The 27,714-nt window shown below is 47.2% G+C and overlaps 1 protein-coding gene and 1 long non-coding RNA gene across 3 annotated transcripts in view; one reads left to right on the top strand and one right to left on the bottom strand.

The window, feature by feature from the left end:
- Positions 1-27,714, top strand: part of LOC127526167 (uncharacterized) — a 368,097-nt gene that overhangs the window by 181,921 nt on the left and 158,462 nt on the right. The gene's annotated exons all lie outside the window — the stretch shown is intronic.
- Positions 1-27,714, bottom strand: part of fbn1 (fibrillin 1) — a 311,649-nt gene that overhangs the window by 192,629 nt on the left and 91,306 nt on the right. For both annotated transcript variants that reach the window (XM_051920648.1, XM_051920647.1), the window contains exons 7-8: positions 26,749-26,946; positions 15,602-15,727 (exon numbers count right to left, since the gene is read on the bottom strand). In XM_051920648.1, coding sequence (XP_051776608.1) covers positions 15,602-15,727; positions 26,749-26,946 — 324 coding nt within the window. The remainder of the gene's footprint in view (positions 1-15,601; positions 15,728-26,748; positions 26,947-27,714) is intronic.

Here is a 27,714-nt window from a genome sequence, read left to right as displayed (position 1 = left end):
CCAGGGGGCGCCCAGACAGTCGTGAAGTCCTGGATGGCAGCACTTCCGCCACACCAGGAAGTGCTGCTGAAAGAATTCCCAGGGGCACCCGGAGTGCTTCCGGGGACTCTCTTGAGATGTCATCAAAGGGAGCACCTGGAGCTCATCTGGGTCAGTATATAAGGGACCGCCTCCCTCCAGAAGCTGAGCCAGAGTTGGGAGGAAGGAGACAAAGCTTGTGAGGAGGGGAGAGGCGGTGAGAAAGAGAAAGAGTTGGTGAAGGAAGGCATTGTGGTGCGAGAAGGAAATAAAGAAGTGTGTTTTGGACATTCAGGTGTCTGCCTGTCTGTGTCCGGGGGTATGCTTTCCACACAGGTGACTGGCGTCCATGCCCAGCCGGGACGTCCCTGCACTCTATATTCAGGGGGAGCGGCCCTGGACAGTGCAATACCTCCCCCTGGACGCTAGATGGCCGCCGCCCTGGGGTGGAGCAGTGTCTCAGTTTCCCTGGGAATTGGAGTTGGGTGCAGCCCTGTTGGGTCCCGCAGGCACCACCAGGGGGTGCTGTGTTTGGGACTCCTGAGCCGGTGTGGGCAGCAGATTCATCACACCCGGAATTGCAGCCAGAACTCAGTGATCAAGCACCTGGAGCACTTCGGGGTGAACTATAAAAGGAAACAGCGACCACCACTCAGGGGCCAGAATTGGGAGGAAGAGGACGAGGTTGCCTGGGAGGAGTGGTGGTGGTGCCAGACGAAGGGTTGGTTGTTTTGATTAAGTGCTTGGGACTGTGTATTGTCTGTGGGGTTCAAGGGGAAGATGTGCCCCACAGGTGAAGAAAAATAAAAGTCTGGTGGGTTTGACACGTGACTCAGTGTGAATCTGTGCCGGCTCGGGCGCCTATATAGCGCCTTAATTCACAAGGTGTGCCTAATAAAGTGGCCAGTGAGTGTAATGAAGCTCACCAGACAAAACATGAAATATCTTGGGCTCATACTGTCTGCAATGATACAAAAGTCAAAGTACATTTAAGAATCATTGTTTTTTTTTTTTCATTTGCATTTTCCATACTTTCCCAACTTTTTCTGATTTGAGGTTTTATACGGCAACTCTCAGAGTGAATACAGCTGTCACACACGTGCGATTAGGAGGAAGCTGAGTGGACCAAGCGGAGGTAATTACCCGCCAGGCCAGGAGGTGGCGGGGTGCACTAAACATACTTCTGTTATCTCTGCAGGCCAAATGCGGGAAAACCTGCCTGATTGAGCAGCAATGACGCCACTTCTGGCACCCAGAATGATGCCACTTCCATTTCCTGAGCCCAGAATGATGGCACTTCCGGTTCCGGCACCCAGAATGACTTCACTTCCAGTTCAGACAACAAGAATGACGTCACTTCCAGTTCAGACAGACAACAAGAATAGTGTCCATTCCATTTCCTGAGCCCAGAATGACGCCACTTCCGTTTCCTGCTCACAGATTGATGTCACTTCCATTTCTGCGTGCCCAGAATGATGTAACTTACGTGTCCGATGCCCAGAACAATGTCACTTCAGTTCCCAGTGCCCAGAATGACATCACTTCTGGTCCAGGCAACAAGAATAGTGTCAATTCCATTTCCGACACCCAGAATGATGCCACTTCCGTTTCCTGCTCCCAGAATGCCGTCACTTCCAGTTCAGACAGACAACAAGAATAGCATCAATTCCATTTCCGACGCCCAGAATGACGCCACTTCCGTTTCCTGCTCCCAGTATGATGTCACTTCCATTTCCTGCTCACAGAATGACGTCACTTCCGATACCAGCATCCAGAATGACGTCACTTCCATTTCTGCGTGCCCAGAATGACGTCACTTCTGTGTCCAATGCCCAGAATGATGCCACTTCCATTTCTGGTGCCCAGAATGATGCCACTTCCGTTTCTGGTGCCCAGAATGATGCCACTTCCAGTTTCCAGCACCCAGAATGATGTCACTTCCGGTTCAGGCAACAAGAATAGTGTCCATTCCGTTTCCAACACACAGAATGATGCCACTTCCGGTTCTGGCACCTAGAATGATGTCACTTTCAGTTCCAGCCTTTTGATGACATCACTTCCGCTTTTGGCATCGAAAACTGCCACCATCTCACCACTGAGATCAGTTCAGTTATGGAACTCAACAGAGGACTAACTGATTCATTTATTACCCTTTTGCTGCCAGGGACAATATAAGGGTGGCTGCCCCAAACCTTCTTTGTGTGTTGAGACTGATTCTTTTATGCAGCTTATATCTTGTAAACTCCATCTTAAAAATTCCCAGAGGGGTTATGGGCAACTCCAAAATGCCCAGAGAAAGAGAGAGAGAGAAGATAGGTATGCCCTGCAATGGACTGGCAGGACTTCTAGGCCTTCTTCAGCCCTACGGCTAATGCTGTTCAGGTCGGCTTCAGCTCCCATCAACCCTGACTTACAGTAAGTGGGCTTGAAACATGAAAGATGGAATTTTTAAGTTTATTACCAATCCAAAATGTTGTACTGTACTGCACACACGCTAGACTACAAAAACAAAGCAGTTTTAATTTTAAACTCTGCCTTTTAGGGATTAGTGTCACAAAGCTTTACTTTACATTTCAGAGTTAAAATATGGTAACAGTTAGACCTCCAGAGTCTCGGTGGACACTCATTATCTGTGTGCAGCTGGCACATTCTCTCCCTGGGGACTCCAATTTTCCTCTCACCTCCCCAAAGATGGGTGTGTTAGGCTCTAAACTGGCACGGTTGTGGGTATGTGGGTTAGTGTGCCCTGTGGCGGCATTTCAAACCTTGTGGCCTGCGCGGCCAGCACATCTCATACAAGAGGTCAGGTGTAAGTAAACACTAACACCCCCAGCTAACTCCCATCGCCACCACACTGGTGCACATACGGAGTAGCAGGAAAATATAAACGTCATAACATACTGAACTTGATGCTTATCTGGCAGTAAAAACACAAAACACGGGCTTACCTCACAATCTGAATGATCACGCTTTTAGCAAAACCCACCGTACAGACCTCCTTTTCCCATCCAACATAACTTGCAGAAACAAAAATAAAAAAATACACGTGGAATAAACTACCCATGGTCTAGGCACAGTGTGAGAGCCCACCTTATGAAATATTGAGCCGATGTGAAACGATGCAGAAAGCATTTGATGAGGTGCCACATGAGAGGGTGGGCATCAAACTAAAAGAAGTGGCAGTTCAGGGTGTGGTGTGTAGATGGGTGCAGAATTGGCTCAGACACAAGAAACAGAGGGTGACGGTGTGAGGAACCTCATCAGAATTGGGTGACGTTAAGAGTGGTGACCAGCAGGGGTCAGTGCTGGGGCTGCTGCTATTTTTAATATTTATAAATGATTTGGATAGGAATATAAATAACAAGCTGGTTAAGTGTGCAGGTGATACCAAGGTAGGTGGACTGGCAGATAAATTCGAATCCATTATATCATCACAGAAGGACGTGGACAGCAGACAGGTTTGGGCAGATGTGTGGCAGATGAAATTTAATGTCAGTAAATGTAAAGAATTACAGATAGGAAGTAAAAATGTGAGGCTTGAATACACAATGGACAGTCAGAAAATCGAGAGTCCACCTTATGAGAAGAATTTAGAAATCATAGACAGATAGATATGAAAGGTGCTATATAATAGATATAGTGGTGTGAAAAACTATTTGCCCCCTTCCTGATTTCTTATTCTTTTGCATGTTTGTCACACAAAATGTTTCTGATCATCAAACACATTTAACCATTAGTCAAGTATAACACAAGTAAACACAAAATGCAGTTTTTCAATGATGGTGTTTATTATTTAGGGAGAAAAAAAATCCAAACCTACATGGCCCTGTGTGAAAAAGTAATTGCCCCCTTGTTAAAAAATAACCTAACTGTGGTGTATCACACCTGAGTTCAATTTCCGTAGCCACCCCCAGGCCTGATTACTGCCACACCTGTTTCAATCAAGAAATCACTTAAATAGGAGCTGCCTGACACAGAGAAGTAGACCAAAACCACCTCAAAAGCTAGACATCATGCCAAGATCCAAAGAAATTCAGGAACAAATGAGAACAGAAGTAATTGAGATCTATCAGTCTGGTAAAGGTTATAAAGCCATTTCTAAAGCTTTGGGACTCCAGCGAACCACAGTGAGAGCCATTATCCACAAATGGCAAAAACATGGAACAGTGGTGAACCTTCCCAGCAGTGGCCGGCCGACCAAAATTACGCCAAGAGCACAGAGACGACTCATCCGAGAGGTCACAAAAGACCCCAGGACAACGTCTAAAGAACTGCAGGCCTCAATTGCCTCAATTAAGGTCAGTGTTCACGACTACACCATAAGAAAGAGACTGGGCAAAAACGGCCTGCATGGCAGATTTCCAAGACGCAAACCACTGTTAAGCAAAAAGAACATTAGGGCTCGTCTCAATTTTGCTAAGAAACATCTCAATGATTGCCAAGACTTTTGGGAAAATACCTTGTGGACTGATGAGTCAAAAGTTGAACTTTTTGGAAGGCAAATGTCCCGTTACATCTGGCGTAAAAGGAATACAGCATTTCAGAAAAAGAACATCATACCAACAGTAAAATATGGTGGTGGTAGTGTGATGGTCTGGGGTTGTTTGCTGCTTCAGGACCTGGAAGGCTTGCTGTGATAGATGGAACCATGAATTCTACTGTCTACCAAAAAAATCCTGAAGGAGAATGTCCGGCCATCTGTTCGTCAACTCAAGCTGAAGCGATCTTGGGTGCTGCAACAGGACAATGACCCAAAACACACCAGCAAATCCACCTCTGAATGGCTGAAGAAAAACAAAATGAAGACTTTGGAGTGGCCTAGTCAAAGTCCTGACCTGAATCCAATTGAGATGCTATGGCATGACCTTAAAAAGGCGGTTCATGCTAGAAAACCCTCAAATAAAGCTGAATTACAACAATTTTGCAAAGATGAGTGGGCCAAAATTCCTCCAGAGCACTGTAAAAGACTCATTGCAAGTTATCGCAAACGCTTGATTGCAGTTATTGCTGCTAAGGGTGGCCCAACCAGTTATTAGGTTCAGGGGGCAATTACTTTTTCACACAGGGCCATGTAGGTTTGGATTTTTTTTTCTCCCTAAATAATAAAAACCACCATTTACAAACTGCATTTTGTGTTTACTTGTGTTATATTTGACTAATGGTTAAATGTGTTTGATGATCAGAAACATTTTGTGTGACAAACATGCAAAAGAATAAGAAATCAGGAAGGGGGCAAATAGTTTTTCACACCACTGTAGATAGATAGATAGATAGATAGATAGATAGATAGATAGATAGATAGATAGGAAAGGCACTATATATTAAATAGATAGACATGAAAGGCACTATATAATAGATAGATAGATAGATAGATAGATAGATAGATAGATAGATAGATAGATAGATAGATAGATAGATAGATAGATAGATAGATATGAAAGGCGCTATATAATAGATAGATAGATAGATAGATAGATAGATAGATAGATAGATAGATAGATAGATAGATAGATAGATAGATAGATAGATAGATAGATAGATAGGAAAGGCACTATATATTAAATAGATAGACATGAAAGGCACTATATAATAGATAGATAGATAGATAGATAGATAGATAGATAGATAGATAGATAGATATGAAAGGCGCTATATAATAGATAGATAGATAGATAGATAGATAGATAGATAGATAGATAGATAGATAGATAGATAGATAGATAGATAGATAGATAGATAGATAGATAGATAGATAGATAGATACTTTATTAATCCCAAGGGGAAATTCAAATACTCTAGCAGCAGCATACTGATAAAGACAATATTAAATTAAAGAGGGATAACAATGCAGGTATAAAGACAGACAATAACTTTGAATAATGTTAACATTTAGCCCCCCGGTGGAATTGAAGACTCGCATAGTTTGGTGAAGGAACGATCTCCTCAGTCTGTCAGTGGAGCAGGACGGTGACAGCAGTCTGTCGCTGAAGCTGCTGCTCTGTCTGGAGATGATCCTGTTCAGTGGATGCAGTGGATTCTTCATGATTGACAGGAGTCTGCTCAGCGCCTGTCGCACTGCCACAGATGGCAAACTGTCCGCAGCTCTGTGCCTACAATAGAGCTTGCCTTCCTCACCAGTTTATCCAGTTGTGAGGCGTCCCTCTTCTTTATGCTGCCTCCTCAGCACACCACCACGTAGAAGAGGGCGCTCGCCACAACTGTTTGATAGAACATCTGTAGCATCTTATTGCAGATGTTGAAGGACGCCAGCCTTCTAAGGAAGTATAAACGTCTCTGTCCTTTCTTACACAGAGCATCAGTATTGGCAGTCCAGTCCAGTTTATCATCCAGCTGCACTCCCAGGTATTTATAGGTCTGTACCTTCTGCACACAGTCACCTCTGATGATCACGGGGTCCATGAGGGGTCTGAGCCTCCTAAAATCCACCACCAGCTCCTTGGTTTTGCTGGTGTTCAGGTATAGGTGGTTTGAGTCGCACCATTTAACAAAGTCCTTGATTAGGTTCCTATACTCCTCCTCCTGGCCACTCCTGATGCAGCCCATGATAGAAGTGTCGTCAGCGAACTTTTGCACATGGCAGGACTCTGAGATGTATTGGAAGTCCGATGTATATAGGCTGAACAGGCCTGGAGAAAGTACAGTCCCCTGTGGCGCTCCTGTGCTGCTGACCACAATGTCAGACCTGCAGTTCCCGAGACGCACATACTGAGGTCTGTCTGTAAGATAGTCCACGATCCATGCTACCAGGTGTGAATCTAATCCCATCTCTGTCAGCTTGTCCCTAAGGAGCAGAGGTTGGATGGTGTTGAAGGCGCTAGAGAAGTCCAGAGACATAATTCTTACAGCACCACTGCCTTTGTCCAAGTGGGAGAGGGATCGGTGTAGCATGTAGATGATGGCATCCTCCGCTCCCACCTTCTCCTGGTATGTGAACTGCAGAGGGTCGAGGGCATGGCGGACCTGTGGCATCAGGTGGCGAAGCAGCAGCCGAACTTGTGAACTCATAGTGGACTCTAAGCTATCACCTTTCCAACAGTGTTCAGAAGCCATTAAGAAGGCTAACAGAATATCAGGTTATATAGCACCTTGATGTGTGGAGTACAAGTCACAGCAGGATCTGCTTAAATTTTCTAACACACTGGTGAGGCCTCATCTGGAGTCCTGTGGCCAGTTTGGGTCTCCAGGCTACAAAAAAGACATAGCAGCACTGGAAAAAGTCCAGAGAAGAGCGACGAGGCCGATTCAGGGCTACAGAGGGTGGAGGAAAAGATTACAAGAGCTGAGCCTTTATAGTTTAAGCAAAAGAAGATGACTCATCCAGAGAACGGTGCCATTTTTAAAGCATAGTGTTCCCCTGTCACTGCACTGTGGGCATTGAGATCCACACTCAGACCACAGGGTAAGTGCCCCCTGCTGGCCTCACCAACGCCTCTTCCAGCAGCAACCCAAGCTTTTTCCCAGATGGTCTCCCATCCAAGTACTAGCGGGGCCTGTATGTGCTTAGCTGCAGGTGGGTAACCCCTTCTGAAGTGCAGGTGGTTTGGCTGCTTTCCATCTCGTTCCCAGTAAATGCCCATCATAACTGGCACTGCATCAGGATGGTATGGATGCTGGGCAGTCCAACTTCAGCGTCTGGATTTCTTGCCAGTTAATATGAAGGTGTTTTCAAAGGTAAAAGACTCTACTTCTATAGGACTGGTAGAAACTAAAAGGCACCGCCATGAAGAATGAAGTACTGGGACCGTCTCAACTTTGTCGAGTGTTGGATTTTGGTTGTTGACTCGGACCTGACTGTCGTTACTCCTACTGTATATACAGTATGTGTGCATCTCATACAGGGATGCCACAGGGGGAGCAGAGGGTGAATCTGCCATTCAGCCGCTTTTCTTTTCAGTCTTCCAACAAGAAGAGCCATAACCGCCCACAGATGCTGCCCCTCCATCACCACCTCTACACCCCCCCTGACTCTTTACAAACACATCCGTCACAGACAGCAAGTAAGGAAGCCATACTGGTGTGGCCCAACTCGACATTTAAAAGCAGATTACACCGGCAGTGTCCTCTCTCTTGCCTCAGCGGACCAGAAGAATGCTAATCCCACCCGAGTCTCTTTTGCTTTCCTCTCTCAAAGTCGTTATTCACTTCACTCCATTTCTTCTCGTCTAGCGACTCTCCACTTACTCAGAAAGCTGTACGCTCCTGCCGGTGTCCTCTTCCACCCAGAGACCCCTCTGTCATACCCTCCCTGACAAGGAAGAGTCATTTCAAGTGAAGGTTCATTCAACTGCGTTGTCCCCTCACGAGAAGCTGATGGTGGCCTTAGGTGGCGGCCACAGGCCATGACACCTACGCTGTTCTGTCACTTTCAACCAACCTGCAATGACCACTCAAGCAGACGGATGTCACCATTCATCCAATATATAAAGCACAGTCGATGTATGTATGTGTGTATACAGTATATGTTTGCTTGTCCGCCATACAAATCTGCACCGGGCGTTTGATCGCCACCAAACTGGGAATGGGGCTCCTTTGTGACCAGGAGGAGGTCATGGGGTATGTTTGGTTGGGAAAAATGTTCGTGGTGAAGCGCAGGGCACCTTCTCACCGACACAACGTTCAGCACACGTCCCCGTACTCATCATCGACAAGATGGCCGCACGTTGCAACAGACGTTAACGGTGGCACCATCTAGCAGCACGTTTGGTCCCTGTGCGTCGCTCTTTACCAATGTTTCTTTAAATTGCCAACAGATGGCGGAAGTGTCCAAGTATGAGAAGGCCGACTGCTTTCATCAGGTGAAGGGGACCTGCCGTATGGATGTAAAACTTGAACGACCCAGTGCGTGTGACTGGCTTTGCGTATTTGTGGTGCTATTTGCTCGCTTTCCGACTCATATTACGATTTTCTGACTGACTGGTGCTATTTGTTCGCTTTCTGACGTATTGTAAATAACGTACATTCATCTCACTGTGGTGCTTATTCCGTACGTAATACCATGTAGCACATTATAATTGTCCTGCTTTTCGCTAATATACCCATGCCACCGAAAAAAAGACATAGAATTAGAAAGTCCACTTCCGATGCCAGAAAAAAAGTCTATTTCAAGGGCGTCTGAAACATTGCGCAAGACGTGAAGATGTTTTCATACCAAGAATTCCGCTGATTCCGAATAATTTGCCCTTTGATTTCAAACGGCTACAATTTCCTGTTCGTTTTGGCTTTTGCTATGTCAATTAATAAGGCTCAAGGGCAATGACTGCAAGTTAAACGCACCAATTTGGAAAATCCATGCTTTTCACACGGACAACTCTACGTAGCATGTTCTACAGTCGGCAATCCTCAGAATTTGTTCATTTTCACACCACAAAGCAAAACAAAAAATACAGGTGCTGGTCATAAAATTAGAATATCATGACAAAGTTGATTTATTTCAGTAATTCCATTCAAAAAGTGAAACTTGTATATTAGATTCATTCATTCCACACAGACTGATGTATTTCAAATGTTTATTTCTTTTAATGTTGATGATTATAACTGACAACTAATGAAAGTCCCAAATTCAGTATCCCAGAAAATTAGAATATCAATTAAGACCAATGCAAAAAAAGGATTTTTAGAAATGCTGGCCAACTGAAAGGTATGAACATGAAAAGTATGAGCATGTACAGCACTCAATATTTAGTTGGGGCTCCTTTGGCCTGGATTACTGCAGCAATGCGACGTGGCATGGAGTCGATCAGTCTGTGGCACTGCTCAGGTGTTATGAGAGCCCATGTTGCTCTGATAGTGGCCTTCAGCTCTTCTGAATTGTTGGGTCTGGCGTACTGCATCTTCCTCTTCACAAGGTCAGGCGAGTTTGCTGGCCAATCAAGAACAGGGATACCATGGTCCTTAAACCAGGTACCGGTAGCTTTGGCACTGTGTCCAGGTGCCAGGTCCTGTTGGAAAATGAAATCTGCATCTCCATAAAGTTCGTCAGCAGCAGGAAGCATGAAGTGCTCTAAAACTTTCTGGTAGACGGCTGCGTTGACCTTGGACCTCAGAAAACACAATGAACCAACACCAGCAGATGACATGGCACCCCAAACCATCACTGACTGTGGAAACTTTACACTGGACCTCAAGCAACGTGGATTCTGTGCCTCTCCTCTCTTCCTCCAGACTCTGGGACCTTGATTTCCAAAGGAAATGCAAAATTTACTTTCATCACAAAGCAGCAGTCCAGTCCTTTTTGTCTTTAGCCCAGGCGAGACGCTTCTGACGCTGTCTCTTGTTCAAGAGTGGCTTGACACAAGGACTGTGACAGCTGAAACCCATGTCTTGCATACGTCTGTATGTGGTGGTTCTTGAAGCTCTGACTCCAGCTGCAGTCCACACTTTGTGAATCTCCCCCACATTTTTGAATGGGTTTTATTTCACAATCCTCTCCAGGGTGCGGTTATCCCTATTGCTTGTCCACTTTTTTCTACCACATCTTGTCCTTCCCTTCGCCTCTCTATTAATGTGCTTGGACACAGAGCTCTGTGAACAGCCAGCCTCTTTAGCAATGAACTTTTGTGTCTCGCCCTCCTTGTGCGAGGTGTCAATGGTCGTCTTTTGGACAACTGTCAAGTCAGCAGTCTTCCCCATGATTGTGTAGCCTACAGAACTCGACTGAGAGACCATTTAAAGGCTTTTGAGTTAATTAGCTGATTAGAGTGTGGCACCAGGTGTCTTCAATATTGAACCTTTTCACAATATTCTAATTTTCCGAGATACTGAATTTGGGACTTTCATTAGTTGTCAGTTATAATCATCAACATTAACAGAAATAAACAGTTGCAATACATCAGTCTGTGTGTAATGAATGAATCTAATATACAAGTTTCACTTTTTGAATGGAATTACTGAAATAAATCAACTTTGTTATGATATTCTAATTTTATGACCAGCACCTGTATAGTGTACCCAAAGGCTCTGGACTGACCACTTATATTACCTATTACAATAAAATGTCAATCAGAAAACTGTTTGTTCTATTTCTATGCTCTGTTTCTTTCATTTAGGAAATTCACCGGTTATAGATTCCTTGACAATGCCGGGTACTCCTGCTAGTTCCTTATAAAAACCTGCTAACTCCAGTCCAGGGCAGCGTCGGGTGCAAAGCAGGACCCCTCGATGAGTCGCACAACCAAATAAAGAGTTGAAAAAGCATCTCTCTTAATTACCCCATGGACTTTATTCATGTCTGTATTTATTTGTACTGAGAGCCATCCTGGAAAAGATGATCATTTAATTTTCCATTGCAATTAAAGCAACAACAAACAAGCCTGAGTTGCTGCAGGGATTCCACGACAACAACAAAAACAGCTCAGTCCGAGCCTTTGTTCTTTGCTGTGGCCCAGCGGCTGGCATACAAATAAATGCCATCTTCAAAAACCACAGATAGTAATGCCTGCTTTTGGGTGGAGGGGGGTGGGCATGAGAACAGATGTCCTAAGCCCTCTTAATCTGGCGACTCTTGATTTGGTGTGTGTGGTGCTAATCCCCCGTCCCCCACCCCGAGTGTCTCTTGTCCAAGGCGGTTTAGTCGGATCGAGCCCAGGAGTTTCAGGATGACTCACGCGCGCCACCCCACTTCCTCTCTTCTGGGCCTTACCCAAAGGCGAGGACATGGTGCCAGTTCTACCATCTACAACAAAGCAAAACACAAATCTGCAGAGACGTCAAGCGATTGCCAGGGTTGCCTAGTAACGTTTAAGATGAATAATTTAAGAAGTTAGAGGAGAAGGAAAACAATACACCCCCCCCCCCCACCACTCCCCTCCAAAAGGAGTAAATGACTGATCAGAGGACTTGGGAAGCCAAAGCAGGATGGCGTTCGTCTAGGATTGGTGTCATCTGCTCTCTCAATGGGTGACTCTGCCGCGCCCGTCGTTGCACTCGTAGTGACAGCTGTAGCTGGGCACACTCATGTTACTTTATCTAAGGCTATGTACCCCGCATGGGCACACTGGGCCTGTACAAAACCACACAACATGCTGTCCTGTGTGCGTTTATTACCCATAATTCACGAGTATTCAGGAGGTTCTGGGGGATTAATTAGGAGTTCCCCTGTATTACACAATTTGCTGTATATCCCAGCCCTGTCTGTGAGGAGTCAGCATGTTGCCCCCGTTTGAATCCTCCTCCCACATCCCTGCACAGAAGGTGGACCAGCAGCCCTAAATTGCAATCCCCCCTTTGAGGTGATGTGGGCAGGTGGACTAAAAGGCAGAGGATGATTGGTTGAAGAGGTCAGGTCAGGTTGTACAGCGCATTGTCACACCCACCGTCCGACAAAACAGCTCGGGATTCTGGTTGCTGATCACCAGCCCCCCAGGCAGACACGCAGTCCACTCCCAACCTCCAGAAATGAGCCTCTATCTGCTGCAGCCAGGTGTTACGTGGGTGTCCCCTTGGCCTGGTCCAGCCTCTCGGGTCCTCAACAATGAGGGTCCTGTGAGCCGGATCACCACATACAGTTAGGTCCATAAATATTTGGACAGAGACAACTTTTTTCTCATTTTGGTTCTGTACATTACCACAATGAATTTGAAATGGAACAACTCCGATGCAGTTGAAGTGCAGACTTTCAGCTTTAATTCAGTGGGGTGAACAAAACGATTGCATAGAAATGTGAGGCAACTAAAGTATTTTTTGAACACAATCCCTTCATTTCAGGGGCTCAAAAGTAACCGTAGTGCCGTAACTGACGCTCCCCGACACTGCAGGTCATGTGCCTCATTCAGGACCCTGCGAGCAACACAAAGTCAGACCAGCGGTACCCAAGGACTCTCTGAAGTGACACAGTACTGAAGGAGTCCAGTCTTCATCTCAGGTCACTGAATACTGTCCATGTCTCACAACCATATAGCAAGACAGGAAGACACTGGTCACCCCGTGTAGTTCTATCTCTCTAATCTCCTAAAAATCTTTGGGAGGGAGATGAGAGACTAGGGAGACGAGACATGATCTTCTTGGAAGACAATCTGAAGTCCCATGAGAGACACTTTAACTTGCTCCCAGCTCTTAAAACAACAACAAGTGACAAGCAAAACATGCAGCTCGCCAGTAGCAGAAACCCAGCAGATGATCCAACCGCTTCTCCTTGCGGGCGTTCAGCCACCCTAACCCCCCCCCCCCAGTACACGAGCAGCAGATAAGCAAGGTGGCAATAGGACAGCTGCTGTACAGGCTTTAAAATGATCGATGGGCAGCGCGACTGCAGCAACAGCAGCAAAAAGACAGCAGATGATCCGACGGCATCTCCTTAGCATGCATTCAGTCCCCCCGTCCCCCCCCCTTTTATACATCCTGTGAGAAAGAGATTTAACCATGCCCGCGGCCAGAAATAAAGGACAAGTATTGTTTTTACAATGTCACATGAGACAAGGCAGTGACACATCATTTAAAACAAGTCCACGGACATCTAACCTAGCAGTTGTTGGATTGCTGTTGGCAGACATGCATCATGTGCTCCCAGCTCTTAAAACAACAACAAGCGACAAGCAAAACACGCACCTCGCCAGCAGCAGAAAGCCAGCAGATGATCCAACTGCTTCTCCTTAGTGTGCATCCAGCCGCCCCCCCTTCACAACGCGAGCAGCGTTATACATCCTGTGAGAAAGAGATGTAACCACCCACGGGGCCGGAAATAAAGGACAAGTATTGCTTTTACAAAAGATTTAAAGTAAAAGTGAAAAATAAAGCATATGTAACAATTCCCATGAAACTAACAATCTCTTTAAAGTGTATATCCGGTAAACCAAGCCCAGGGATGGGCAAGTGAAGCGAGCAAGGGGTGGAGCCCCCTAGTTGTAAAAAAATAAATATATAAAATAAAAACACCCAATAATTGGGGAAACATCTGTCCAGAAGCAAGTTTATGATAGAATTGACAAAAGAGGGCGGGGCTTCCAGTTTCTTCTGTCCTCCCAGCAAGAAGAGGCGGGTCCAGGGGGACGGACACAGAAAGTGATGTCAGAGGTGTTCCAGCTGTCAATCAAGCTGCTTGCTGAGGGAGGTGGAGAGAAGGGCATTAGGACACAGCGCCACCCCCTGGTGTGGCGGTAGAATTACAGTCCCTAGAGCCCTCCAGCTGTCCTCAGTGTGCACACGTGACAGATGACAGCCATTAATGTACCAGCACACTCACCACACATAAGCTATTAGGTGGTAAAGGAGTGAGAGAGAGTGAGCGACAGTTACTTAATCAGAGACAGATGTTAGGTCACGTTGGGGAGCAGGCACTGGTATAGCACGTTGCCGCACCCACCGCACAACGAAACAGCTCAGGACTCTAGTTGGCAACCACCCAGGCTGACACATGGTCCAGTCCCACCCATCTATCTGCCACAGCCAGGTGTCACATGGGCGTCCCCTTGGCCTGATCCAGCCACTCGGGCCCGCAACAATGAGCTGGGTCACCCTCGGGTAACAACATGGCTGTAGTGCCGTAACTGACGCTCCCTCACAATGCAGGTCATGTGCCTCATTTGGGACTCCATGAGCAACACAAAGTCAAACTAGCGGCACCCAAGGACTCTCTGAAGAGACACAGCACTGAAGGAGTCCAGTCTTCATCTCAGGTCACTGTATGGCGTCCATGTCTCACAAACAGGAAGCACCAAGACTCTAAAGACTTGGACCTTCGTCCTTTTGCAGAAATATCTGGAGCGCCACACACCCCTTTCCAGCAACCTCATGACCCCCCATACCGTCCCAATTCATCTACTGGCTTCACAGGGAGAGTCACCAGAGTCATGAATGTCACTGCCGAGGTAAGCAAACATCTCAACGAGGTTGACACACTCTCTGCAGACAGACACACTGCTGATGGCCGTGCCCAAGACGTCATTAAAGGCCTGTGACCAAAGTGAAGGGGCCTGAGACCCACAGAGGACTGAAGAGGGTGTATCTGTAGGGGGTGATGGAAGAGGACATGCTAGGTCTGACCCCAAAACATGCCCAGGTCCACTGAAAGTGTGGGAAAAAGATTGGGGGGGGGGTGTCAGGCTAAGTTAAGTAAACCCGGCAAACAGCTGTCAAACTGGTGATGATGATGCTGCGGCTGAAGCCTCATTTCTCCTTTTAAATGAATTTTTCACCACATTAGTAGGCTGTGAATTCCAGCAAGGGCCTCTTGTGCACTAAACTCTCTAATGTGCTTTAACTGTTCATCTAGATGCCTTTCATATTACATTGGTCAACTGGGGAGCTGCACCTCAGATGGACACGATGTTATCTTCTCACAACACCGCACACTCAGACGAACTCAGACAAACGCAGACCAGGAAGATCAAGGAGCTGTTCCAGTCATGCAATGCTCTTCATATTTGTGGGATTTGTTAGGAAAACACACTTTATAGGGTCTTCTTAAATTCACACAGTGAGTGCCAACACAGGAAGTTGAGCAATTGGCCTCTGATTTATAAAACTGATACAATAAAACACCACAAAGACTGGCTCCACCGTTACGGCTGCTTGCGCAAAAGCCCACGGCCCATAAATCACCTTACGGGCATTTCACGTGACGGCTTACCTTCACACTTCTGCGTCACTTCATTAAATCGATGGCCGGCTGGGCACTTGCACTCAAAGGATCCCACTGTGTTTATGCAGTTTCCTCCATGACAGAGGCCGGGAATGGCTTCACACTCATTTACATCTATGGAGGCAAAAATGAAAGAAAACACACATTAAAAGAGGGCACCCCTTACAACTTGAGAGGTTGCTAGAGGTTGACGGTGATAAAATTAAGCAAGCCAGAAAAACGGGACCAAGAGATCAGGGGAATAAGAGCAGTCCAAAGCAAGAAGGGGTCAAATCCAGAAGAACACAATAAACCAAGACCCCCAAGCTCAATACTCGTATGTGAAATGTCTAGAGATAGAAACAGAGCAGCATCACCTTAAACATGATAGATAGATAGATAGATAGATAGATAGATAGATAGATAGATAGATAGATAGATAGATAGATAGATAGATAGATAGATAGATAGATAGATAGATAGATAGATGTGAAAGGCACCATATAATAGATAGATAGATAGATAGATAGATAGATAGATAGATAGATAGATAGATAGATAGATAGATAGATAGATAGATAGATAGATAGATAGATAGATAGATAGATAGATAGATAGATAGGCATTAGAACATAGAGCCAACCCCCACTCCCCCCATCCTCGTCTTCTCTTTTCCTCCCTCTGCGGAACAGAATAACGACAGTCACTCCATCCCTGATGGAACCGGTTGTCTTGTTTCCAGCAAATCCTGCCGACTACGCCACTGTAAAGGAGGAGACTAACAGAGGTAAAGAGCTGGTGCCACCACATTGGTGATCGCATTTAACTGAAGTTTTGTACAAACAAAAAAATCACAATATAATTGCACAATAATTATGCAAATTCAGGATTGATCTGGAAACATGATGGCCGGTTCCCGGCTTATGTGGTCATGTGGCAGGGAAGGACGGGCAAACAATGGAAGTGGCATTGGTGATGGAGTGGCCGTCACTCTTCTGTTCTGCTGAAGAAGGAGCAGAGAAGACATTAGAACACAGCACCAACCCCTGGTCCAGTGGGTGATTTCTGTCACCAAAGTCCTTAACCTGTCCGCCATGTGCACACACGTGACACTCAACCATGTTACACAGACAATGCATTCAAGTGAAGAGATGGTCATAGTGACCATTAACGTCAATACGAGGATTTAAAGTGTCTGTTTATGAATGGGATCACAAAACAAGTCTATAAAGTAATTCAAAGTCGATTACATCAGCTGGCCTGAAAAGAAATAAAATACAAATCTGATTCAGATGGGACTTATTAAGGTAAATTAGTCTGGCGTTGCGTTTTTGCTGTTTTCCATAATTCGCCATTCATCTGATACCTTGGGGTTCATTATTTTACACCGCATTTCTCAGCTTGCTGCACATAGTCAACAATTTTTAGAACAATAAAATCAGCCCACATTAAAACAGAACCATGCAATGCACTTGGATGGAGATTTAACAAGATGAGGCGGAAGGCTCCTGTGGCGGTCAATAAAAATAAAAAGCGAAGATGGATCACAGGGCACAGAATGTTCAGTCTGGCTGTTTTTCTAGCCGCGTCCCTGGCGGAGCTGTGTGTTATCAGCGAATCCGAGAAGAATTCAATTCTCAGAATTGTCGAAGGTCCTAATTGGGGGGGACAGTCAAAATTTCGCCAGAGGTGCAATGGTAAACGTAAACCTCAACCATCAGAGTGCAAAGGGCTACAATTAAGTACAAAGCTGAACCGAAACGAGAACTCGAACCTCAATGAGTTTGTTGATTGAGCCACAAGTCTCTTGCAAAGTCCATAATCAAGAGCATCTTCGTGAAATCCGGACACCATGTAACACATGTGGCCGTGTCTTATAGAGTTGGCACACGACACACACGCATCCCACGCCTGACCACATACACGTCCAAGGCCTAAAGCTCCGATTCAAAATGATGTGGCCAAAACAACCAATAAGAATACGAACTTAAATTCTGAAATATTTCTACTTGTCCGTTTTTACCTTATTTGGGTTTTCCATACGTGAGATTTTCATTTCTTCATTTTCATTTTAAGGGTGTTGCTATTTGATAATGGAGCTGCGTTTGTCCAAACTTTCCAAAATTCTGCAGCATCAGTTTACTTCACTGAACCATTCAGGCAATAGTGTGACGCGTGTTCAAGTAACCCCACTGTCCAAATGTCTTTGGTTTGAAAGTTCTAGTAAAAATTCATACGAAAAATATTCATACAAATTAAAAAAAATTGGTATTACGAAGACCCCTCCTTTAACCGCCACCTTATCGTGGTGGAGGGGTTTGCGTGTCCCAATGATCCTAGGAGCTCTGTTGTCCGGGGCTTTATGCCCCTGGTAGGGCCACCCAAGGCAAACTGGTCCTAGGTGAGGGATGAGACAAAGAGCGGTTAAACAAACCTCCTATGATGGAAAACAATTTTGGACGGCGTTTTCCCTTGCACGGACGCGGGTCACCGGGGCCCCACTCTGGAGCCAGGCCTGGAGGTGGGGCTCGATGGCGAGTGCCTGGTGGCCGGGCCTGCACCCATGGGGCTCGGCCGGGCACAGCCCGAAGAGGCAACGTGGGTCCCCCTTCCCATGGGCTCACCACCTATGGGAGGGGCCAAGGAGGTCGGGTGCAGTGTGAGTTGGGTGGTGGCCGAAGGCGGGGACCTTGGCGATCCGATCCTCGGCTACAGAAGCTGGCTCTTGGGACGTGGAATGTCACCTCTCTGAAGGGGAAGGAGCCTGAGCTAGTGCGCGAAGTTGAGAGGTTCCGGCTAGATATAGTCGGACTCACCTCGACGCACAGCTTGGACTCTGGAACCAATCTCCTTGAGAGGGGCTGGACTCTCTACCACTCTGGAGTTGCCCCCGGTGAGAGGCACCGAGCGGGTGTGGGTATACTTATTGCCCCCCGACTTGGAGCCTGTACATTGGGGTTTACCCCGGTGGACGAGAGGGTAGCCTCCCTTCGCCTTCGGGTGGGGGGACGGGTCCTAACTGTTGTTTGTGTGTATGCACCGAACAGCAGTTCGGAGTACCCACCCTTTTTGGAGTCCCTGGAGGGGGTGCTAGAGGGCATACCTTCTGGGGACTCCCTCGTTCTGCTGGGAGACTTCAATGCTCACGTGGGCAATGACAGTGAGACCTGGAAGGGCGTGATTGGGAGGAATGGCCCCCCCGATCTGAACCCGAGCGGTGTTTTGTTATTGGACTTCTGTGCTCGTCACGGATTGTCCATAACGAACACCATGTTCAAGCATAGGGGTGTTCATATGTACACTTGGCACCAGGACACCCTAGGCCTCAGTTCGATGATCGACTTTGTGGTCGTGTCGTCGGACTTGCGGCCACCTGTCTTGGACACTCGGGTGAAGAGAGGGGCGGAGCTGTCAACTGATCACCACCTGGTGGTGAGTTGGCTTCGATGGTGGGGGAGGATGCCGGTCAGGCGTGGTAGGCCCAAACGTGTTGTGAGGGTCTGCTGGGAACGTCTGGCAGAGCCCCCTGTCAGAAGTAGCTTCAACTCCCACCTCCGGCAGAACTTCGACCACATCCCGAGGGAGGTGGGGGACATTGAGTCCGAATGGGCCATGTTCCGTGCCTCTATTGTAGATGCAGCTGACCGGAGCTGTGGCCGTAAGGTGGTCGGTGCCTGTCGTGGCGGCAATCCCCGAACCCGTTGGTGGACACCGGCGGTGAAGGATGCCGTCAAGCTGAAGAAGGAGTCCTACCGGTCCCTTTTGTCCTGTGGGACCCTAGAGGCAGCTGATAGGTACCGGCAGGCCAAGTGGAATGCGGCTTTGGTGGTTGCTGAGGCAAAAACTCGGGCGTGGGAGGAGTTTGGGGAGGCCATGGAGAACGACTTTTGGACGGCTTCGAGGAGATTCTGGTCCACCATCCGGTGTCTCAGGAAGGGGAAGCAGTGCAGTGTCAACACTGTATATGGTGGGGATGGTGCGCTGCTGACCTCAACTCGGGACGTTGTGGGTCGGTGGGGGGAGTACTTCGAAGACCTCCTCAATTCCATTAACATGCCTTCCAATGAGGAAGCAGAGCCTGGGGACTCAGAGGTGGGCTCCCCCATCTCTGGGACTGAGGTCACCGAGGTGGTCAAAAAACTCCTTGGTGGCAGGGCCCCGGGGGTGGATGAGATACGCCCGGAGTTCCTCAAGGCTCTGGATGTTGTAGGACTGTCTTGGTTGACACGCCTCTGCAACATCGCATGGACATCAGGGACAGTGCCTCTGGATTGGCAGACCGGGGTGGTAGTCCCCCTCTTTAAGAAGGGGGACCGGAGGGTGTGTTCCAACTACAGACAGATCACACTCCACAGCCTCCCTGGAAAAGTCTATTCGGGGGTCCTGGAGAGGAGGGTCCGTCGGATAGTCGAGCCACGGATTCAGGAGGAACAGTGTGGTTTTCGTCCTTGTCGCGGAACAGTGGACCAGCTCTATACCCTTAGCAGGGTCCTGGAGGGTGCATGGGAGTTTGCCCAACCAGTCTACATGTGTTTTGTGGACTTGGAAAAGGCATTCGACCGTGTCCCTCGGGGAATCCTGTGGGGGGTACTCCGGGAGTATGGGGTACCGGACCCCCTGATAAGGGCTGTTCGGTCCCTGTACGATCGTTGCCAGAACCTGGTCCGCATTGCCGGCAATAAGTCGAACCCGTTTCCAGTGAGAGTTGGACTCCGCCAGGGCTGCCCTTTGTCACCGATTCTGTTCATAACTTTTATGGACAGAATTTCTAGGCGCAGCCAGGGCGTTGAGAGGGTCCGGTTTGGTGGGCTCAGAATTGGGTCACTGCTTTTTGCAGATGATGTTGTCCTGTTTGCTTCATCAGGCCGTGATCTTCAGCTCTCTCTGGATCGGTTCGCAGCCGAGTGTGAAGCAGCTGGGATGAGAATCAGCACCTCCAAATCCGAGACCATGGTCCTCAGACGGAAAAGGGTGGAGTGCCCTCTCAGGGTTGGTAGCGAGATCCTGCCCCAAGTGGAGGAGTTCAAGTATCTCGGGGTCTTGTTCATGAGTGAGGGAAGAATGGAGCGTGAGATCGACAGGCGGATCGGTGCGGCATCCGCAGTAATGTGGGCTCTGCATCGGTCTGTCGTGGTGAAAAAGGAGCTGAGCCGCAAGGCGAAGCTCTCAATTTACCAGTCGATTTATGTTCCTACCCTCACCTATGGTCATGAGCTATGGGTAGTGACCGAAAGAACGAGATCGCGGATACAAGCGGCTGAAATGAGTTTCCTCCGCAGGGTGTCTGGGCTCTCCCTTAAAGATAGGGTGAGAAGCTCAGTTATCCGGGAGGGGCTCAGAGTAGAGCCGCTGCTCCTCCGCATCGAGAGGAGTCAGATGAGGTGGCTCGGGCATCTGATCAGGATGCCTCCTGGACGCCTCCCTGGTGAGGTGTTCCGGGCACGTCTAACCGGGAGGAGGCCCCGGGGAAGACCCAGGGCACGTTGGAGGGACTATGTCTCTCGACTGGCCTGGGAATGCCTTGGGATTCTCATGGAAGAGCTAGAAGAAGTGGCCGGGGAGAGGGAAGTCTGGGCATCTCTGCTCAAGCTGCTGCCCCCGCGACCCGACCTCGGATAAGCGGGAGACAATGGATGGATGGATGGATGGTATTACGAAGAGAAGGAAAGTTCTTGAATATGACGTTTATGACTCATATGTTGTGTTCCATTTCTTTAAGTTCCTATCCCGTAATTACAAGACGCAGGTCAGGGCCTACATTCATACAACGTTTATGAAACGGTCAGAAAACCGTATACCGTTATTGTATTTGTGAGCTAATCTAACAGTCCACGTGTCTAGCAGAGTGTCCTGCTGAGAAACCGGGAGAAGTGCATAAAAATAATAAATGAATAAAACCAAAACAAATAAAAATAAACCTATCAATGAAATTCTAACGAGAGACAAAAATTGAGGGCGGCACGGTGGTGCAGTGGGTAGCGCTGCTGCCTCGCAGTTGGGAGATCTGGGAGCCTGGGTTCGATTCCCGGGTCCTCCCTGCGTGGAGTTTGCATGTTCTCCCCGTGTCTGCGTGGGTTTCCTCCAGGCGCTCCGGTTTCCTCCCACATTCCAAAGACATGCAGGTTAGGTGGATTGGCGATTCTAAATTGGCCCTAGTGTGTGCTTGGTGTGTGGGTGTGTTTGTGTGTGTCCTGCGGTGGGTTGGCACCCTGCCCGGGATTGGTCCCTGCCTTGTGCCCTGTGTTGGCTGGGACTGGCTCCAGCAGACCCCTGTGACCCTGTGTTCGGATTCAGAGTGTTGGAAAATGGATGGATGGATGGACAAAAATTGAAATCGGGAAAAAAAAAAATCGGGCAAAGATGGCCGTCAAACCAAACGAAACTCGCATGGAACACAATAACAAAAGTATTTTTTTTTAGTTAATTTAGAAGGTTTCTATCCACAGATCAGATAACAAAAGGAACCACCGGCTGAACTTTAATTGTGATTGCCCAAGGGTCACGACCCTGGAAGCCACACCCCTAGCAAAAGAGCGGCGATAGAAGGGCCTAAAATACAGCGATCAAGATGTGGAAAATACCAAATTCAGTGACGCACAGTGACAAACTCCTAACTGACGAAGTGCCACTCTGTTATTACGGAAAGAGGTAAGAAAGTTCAACAGCCTGTTAGCCTACAGGGGGTGGAAGATGAAGCCATCTAAGTCGGTGTGTCTCAACCACTGGGTCTGCTGCTGCCAGCGGGTCCAGTGCTGCTATTGTTTATAATGGCAGTCGGTTGTGACCAGTGTTGTGCGTGAACGAGTTCAAAATGGCGCCTTCATTGAACAAGCTCATTTTTCTAAGAATGGTGAACTTAACATAACGTATTTGCAAACTGAAGAACTTGAACGTGAGCTCATTCAGTTTTAGGTGACATTCTGGATCTGGTTTAGGTCCAGCTTAAATGTTTTGCCTTAGCCTGTAATGCAGGGGTGGAGCCGAATTTGAATATGGTATTTGAATAAGCACACATTGTGGATTTTTATGAATACTTAATTCTTACGAATTTTTTGCCATTTATTTGTATTCCCGGGAAAAATAACGTAAAATCAAATCGGCACTGTCTGTGTCTTCCTGCTTGTGCTTAAGCTGCACCTCCGCTGACACCAGCATGCGGTGAAGCTCCACTTTCGCTTTTAGGAGAACGTTGGACTTCGCGACGCCACTTTATATTTTTCCCTGTTGGACATGCAATATGTGATGTGAATTCTGGCCAGCAGTGTAATACGTTAGTTCACCTACACGCTGGTTCCACAGTCACCGTTTGTGTCACACGGTAGGAAATAGAGCGGTCATTTATATGGATACTTGCATCTATTTAATGTGTTTTTTGACCAGGAGGATATTAGCATATATGGTTATAGGTGTTTGTTGTTGGGTATAACTCAATAAAGTGTATTTAAATAAAAAAAGTCTTCATAATTATTGTATTTTATTCAAGAACACTGTAATAGCCTAATATGAGGCATGCAAAATTGAAAAAAGTAAACTCATGGGTCATTTATTCTCACTTCTAAAAAAATACAAAATGAACTGAATGTGAACAAGTTCAAAATTGAAATGGTGAACTGTGAACGTGAATGTATTCATTTTAATCTGTGTGAATTGAACTTTGAGTGAGTTCTTGTGAGGTGTGAACTTGCACAACACTGGTTGTGAGTGGGCCATGTAGTGGGGTCTTGTCTGATTTCACCCCTACTCTGATGGTCGCCCTCGTATAACCAAAGGGGGCATCACTACCACACACCACCCCCCCCACACCACCACCACCATCTCTGAGAAGGGGGATTCGTCATGAGAAAGGTTAGTTTTACCCTACGGGTGATGGTGTTGTCGCAATAGCAATCCAGCTCAGTATGACAGAAACCGACGGGGGATGCCCACCACCTCATCAACAGCACAGTCAAATGTCCTGACAAAGTTCACATAGTCCAATGGGTCCCCATCAAATACTGGAAACCTAACCATGGGGTACATTCGTTCTGGCGTCTCATTGGTGGCCCGTGGTCACCGCCAGGGGGCGCCCCTCTACCTTGGGAACCCTGGACCTCAGCACTTCCACCACACCCGGAAGTGCTGGGGGGAAGAGGATTGGGGACACCCGGAGTCCGTCCAGGTGCACAGCCGGCACTTCCACCACACAGGGGAGTGTTAACGGAGGAGTGTCGGGAAGCACCTGGAGCCCATCCGGGTGTGAATAAAAGGGGCCGCCTCCCTCCATTCGGGAGCAACAGTCCCAGAAGAAAGGAAAGGCATTGTGTTGGCCAGGACCTAAGGGGTGATTGGTGCTGCGGCACTGGGTTGTGCTCACTTTTGTATTATATATAGTGTAAAATAAACGTGTGTGTGGTGAAAACATCATGTCTACCTGTCTGTGTCCAGGCTGTACCCCACACAGGACAGTGAGGAGGGTCCCACCCAGCTCTGTACTCCTGACGTCACTCTTCCCCCTCCCCTCGGCCCACAGCCTCTGTCTCGGATTAGCGCGAATATATCACTCCAGGAAGCGAGCTATGATTCTTAGTGCAATGAGAGAAGTCACAAAATCAACCGGAATGTTCAAGCAAATTATAGAAAAAAAAAAGACCTAAATCTGTTAAGTTGTTCTCTCATTCGCTAACTAAGCAGAGTTAAGGTCACGTGTGAGTGAGGAGGGCCCCACAGCCCGACGAGTCTCTCTCAGATCTGCACTAATAAACCGGTGCCACTACCGAACTCTGATACTTAGCACAATGAGAAAGTCGCAAAATCAACAGAATGTTGAAGCAAATTCTAGAGAAAAAAAAAACGACCTAAATCCGTTAAGTAATTCTCTCGTGAAAAGTGGACAGACATACCGACAGAGCGCGTTTGGACCATGAAATTTTTTAAAACCGTTTCTTAGTGAGCACCTATGGGCCAAGGGTAACCAACACTCCAAATTTCAAGTCTCAAGTCCTGATGGTTCAGGAGATTTCGTGATGAGTGAGTCAGTGGTATTTGGCTTTTATATATATATATACTGGTCATTTAGCCCCTTACAGTAACGGGCGCTAGAACAGTAGTGCATAAACATTAGTAGGAACAGTCTATATTAAATGGCAAGGGACTTTGACCTCATTCTTTTTGTTGGTCGTATTTTTCTTTGTCTTTCAGACTTTCTTTTGTTGATGTTTACTTGCTGAGCTGACCGTTCTTCGTGGGCTGCCGCCGTGTATTGTGTGTCTTTAATTTTCTGTGACAGTAATACTGTCTTGTACGGCTCTATTCAATAAGGGAGCGCACAAAAAGGCGAGCTTCAAAAGGGCAACCTCAGTTGAGCGCGGCGAATAAAGGCGTTCGTAGATAATTTAGTTCAAATGGCTCTGGAATATGTGAAGAGCAACAAAGGTGCAGATCTTTATTTACGTGTGCCTTTATTCGCTGCGCCCAATTGAGGTCGCCCTTTTGAGGCTCGTCTTTTTGTGCGCGCCCTTATTGAAGGATACCGTCTTGTACATCTGCTGGCTTGTACGTCCGTAATATACCTTTAATTTTCTCTGGCGGTAATACAGGCGTGCACATCGGTAATATGCCTTTAATCTCCTTTGACAGTAATACTGGCTTGTATGTGGCTGAAATATGCGTCACTGTATTGTATACCTTTAATTTCCTCTCGCAGTAATACTGGTTTGTATTTCCGTAAAACGCCTCTAACTTTCTCTGACAGTAATATCGCGCATCACACCGTGCCCCGCGCATGCGCACTTCACCAGAAGACACCCACACACACACGGACACCTGGACGCACATAGGGATTTTATATATATAGATTACACATACTGGGGCATTGTTGGAAGGTTAAGGTTAATTATTTTTCACCTTTCGGGTTTACAATATTACAGTCCACATTGTCGTACATGGCTCGGGGTCAGACCTGGCCGGGACACCTGGAAGGACTAGGTGGTGGCATATTTGTCCTCTGGGCCATGAGGGGGCAACCACCCTGGAGCAGATAAGGCCCACGGAAGGAGAGCAGGGAGGCTCAAGACCGTTGGGGCCTCTGGTCACCACCAGGGGGCGCCCCGAGCCTCATAGAGCTTCGGGACTTATCTACTTCCGCCACACCAATGGAGGACGATCCTTCCAGGGTCACCCGGAGTGCTTCCGGGTGCTCTCCTGACACTTCCACCACACCAGGACGTGACGTCATGGAGAGCAGCTGGAGCTTATCCGGGTGAGGATAAATGGGGCCGCCTCCCTCCTGTCATTGAGCTGGAGTCAGGAGCAGGAGCAGGACGAAGCTCCTGGAGAGAGAAGATGGGAGGCCCAGGAGAAGGGAGACTGGAGCTAGAAGCACTGTGGGAGTTGTGCAGGACTGACTTGTGTGTTGTGTGGAAGACAAATAAAGGTATTGTGGATAAAGATGTGGTCTCTGACTGGTGGTGTCTGGGCAATTATCACAACATATAAAGTTTTATTCGATTTATTTTTCATCGCGACCTTTGGTGTCCGTGTGCCTCTGGGTCACATGACTACCAACATTTATAAAAAAAATAAAATAAATTAAAGCCCTATTTGGACCTTTCATAATTTGGATTTAGGCCATTGGTTCGAGTTTAAAAGCTCTACAAAGCAGTGTGTTGCCTGGTGCAGCCCCGGGAAATGTTCATGTAAATATTTTGACGCACTCATAAAATGCAAGAGGAATGACGACAAAAACTCAGGAAAGCAAACAGCAAAGGTTCTCCGGGGACTCGTTTTTGACTGCAGGCTCTTCATTCCACTCATCGAGAAAGTTATCGGTATAAAAGCCTTTTTGACATCTAGTAAATATTTCCTTTGAACAAGTTTCAAATTGCTCTTTTTTTATTTGTGGGTTACACAGCGTTCCACTTTTGAAAAACAAGCCGCAGATAGGATTAGAGATTTGTGATGACTGGCGGAGGAACGGGTAATTCGATTTTTTTGGCTGTCACACTCGGGCCCATTAAAGCGCCGGTTTATCGCAAACAAGTTTGAACCTCATAAACCTGACCGTTAATGAAGGCATCTGACAGGCGCTCCGCCATTCCGGAATGTGCACAGATCTCCAGAGGCGAAAGGCAATTAAGACTAATCCCTCGTTAAATCCAAGCGCTGCGGCCAAATCTTACCTTGACAGGCTCCTGAGCGGATGTTGGGGATGAAGCCTCGGCGACACGGGTGCGGCTGGGCTGGACACATCTCGCAGGGGTGTCCCCAGGCTCGTCCCACTGTGGCACAGCAGAGAGTCTTGGTGCAGACGATGCCGGTGAGCTGGCCCTGGCACATCTGATTGTTTACGGAGGAGAAGCAGGGCCCGGTCCGGTAATCTGAAAAGAGAGCAAAGTTAATAGGAGCATGAGCATTGCGTTCAAGGAAGTCTCCATTGTGTCACATTGCTAGGAAATAACTGGTTGGCACCCAACGTGTTGCACTGTCACTGAAAAAGGAAAATTGTAACTGAAAAGTCATTAACAAAGGGGCAATAATTAAAAAAAAATACATGCAGTGATGATAAACAAAATAATGTATGACCGACATGGCAGGAACACACTCATCGACTGCCAGTTCCATCCACTTCTGGACTTTAAGAATGTTTCCATTGGAATGTGAGAACAATCTGGACAGATTCAGTCTAACAATGCTCACCAGTCCTGTCCACTTAATTTTTCTAAATAAAAAAACACATCAAGTCACATTTTGAAGGTCCCTAAAGTCCTCCTGTCTACCACACTACTTGGTCACTTATTCAGTTGAACTGCATCAGTTGAACCAGTTGCATGGTGGCACAGTGACTACCACAGTTGCTCCATGGGTTTAATCCTGGCCTGTGGAGTTTGCATGACCCTCCCTACATCTGTGTGGGTTGATCTCTGGGTATTCCAGGTTTCTCCCAAATCCTAAACTGTGCCTGTTGGCAGTGGTGTAACCAGAATTTCAGGGACCCTAGTTCCAAAAATTAAATTAATTCCAATTAGAATTCAAGCAAAATGACACCTTTTATTGGCCAACTCAACAGATTACATTATGTAAGCTTTCAAGGCAACTGAGGCCCGCTCTTCAGGCAGGTGTCACTTTGCTTAACTTCTCATTGCATC

This window comes from Erpetoichthys calabaricus, chromosome 17 (genome assembly GCF_900747795.2).
Source record: "Erpetoichthys calabaricus chromosome 17, fErpCal1.3, whole genome shotgun sequence".
Lineage (NCBI taxonomy): Eukaryota > Metazoa > Chordata > Cladistia > Polypteriformes > Polypteridae > Erpetoichthys > Erpetoichthys calabaricus.
The sequence above is the reverse complement of the archived record's forward strand: the minus strand, read 5'-3'. Positions and strand labels throughout refer to the sequence as shown.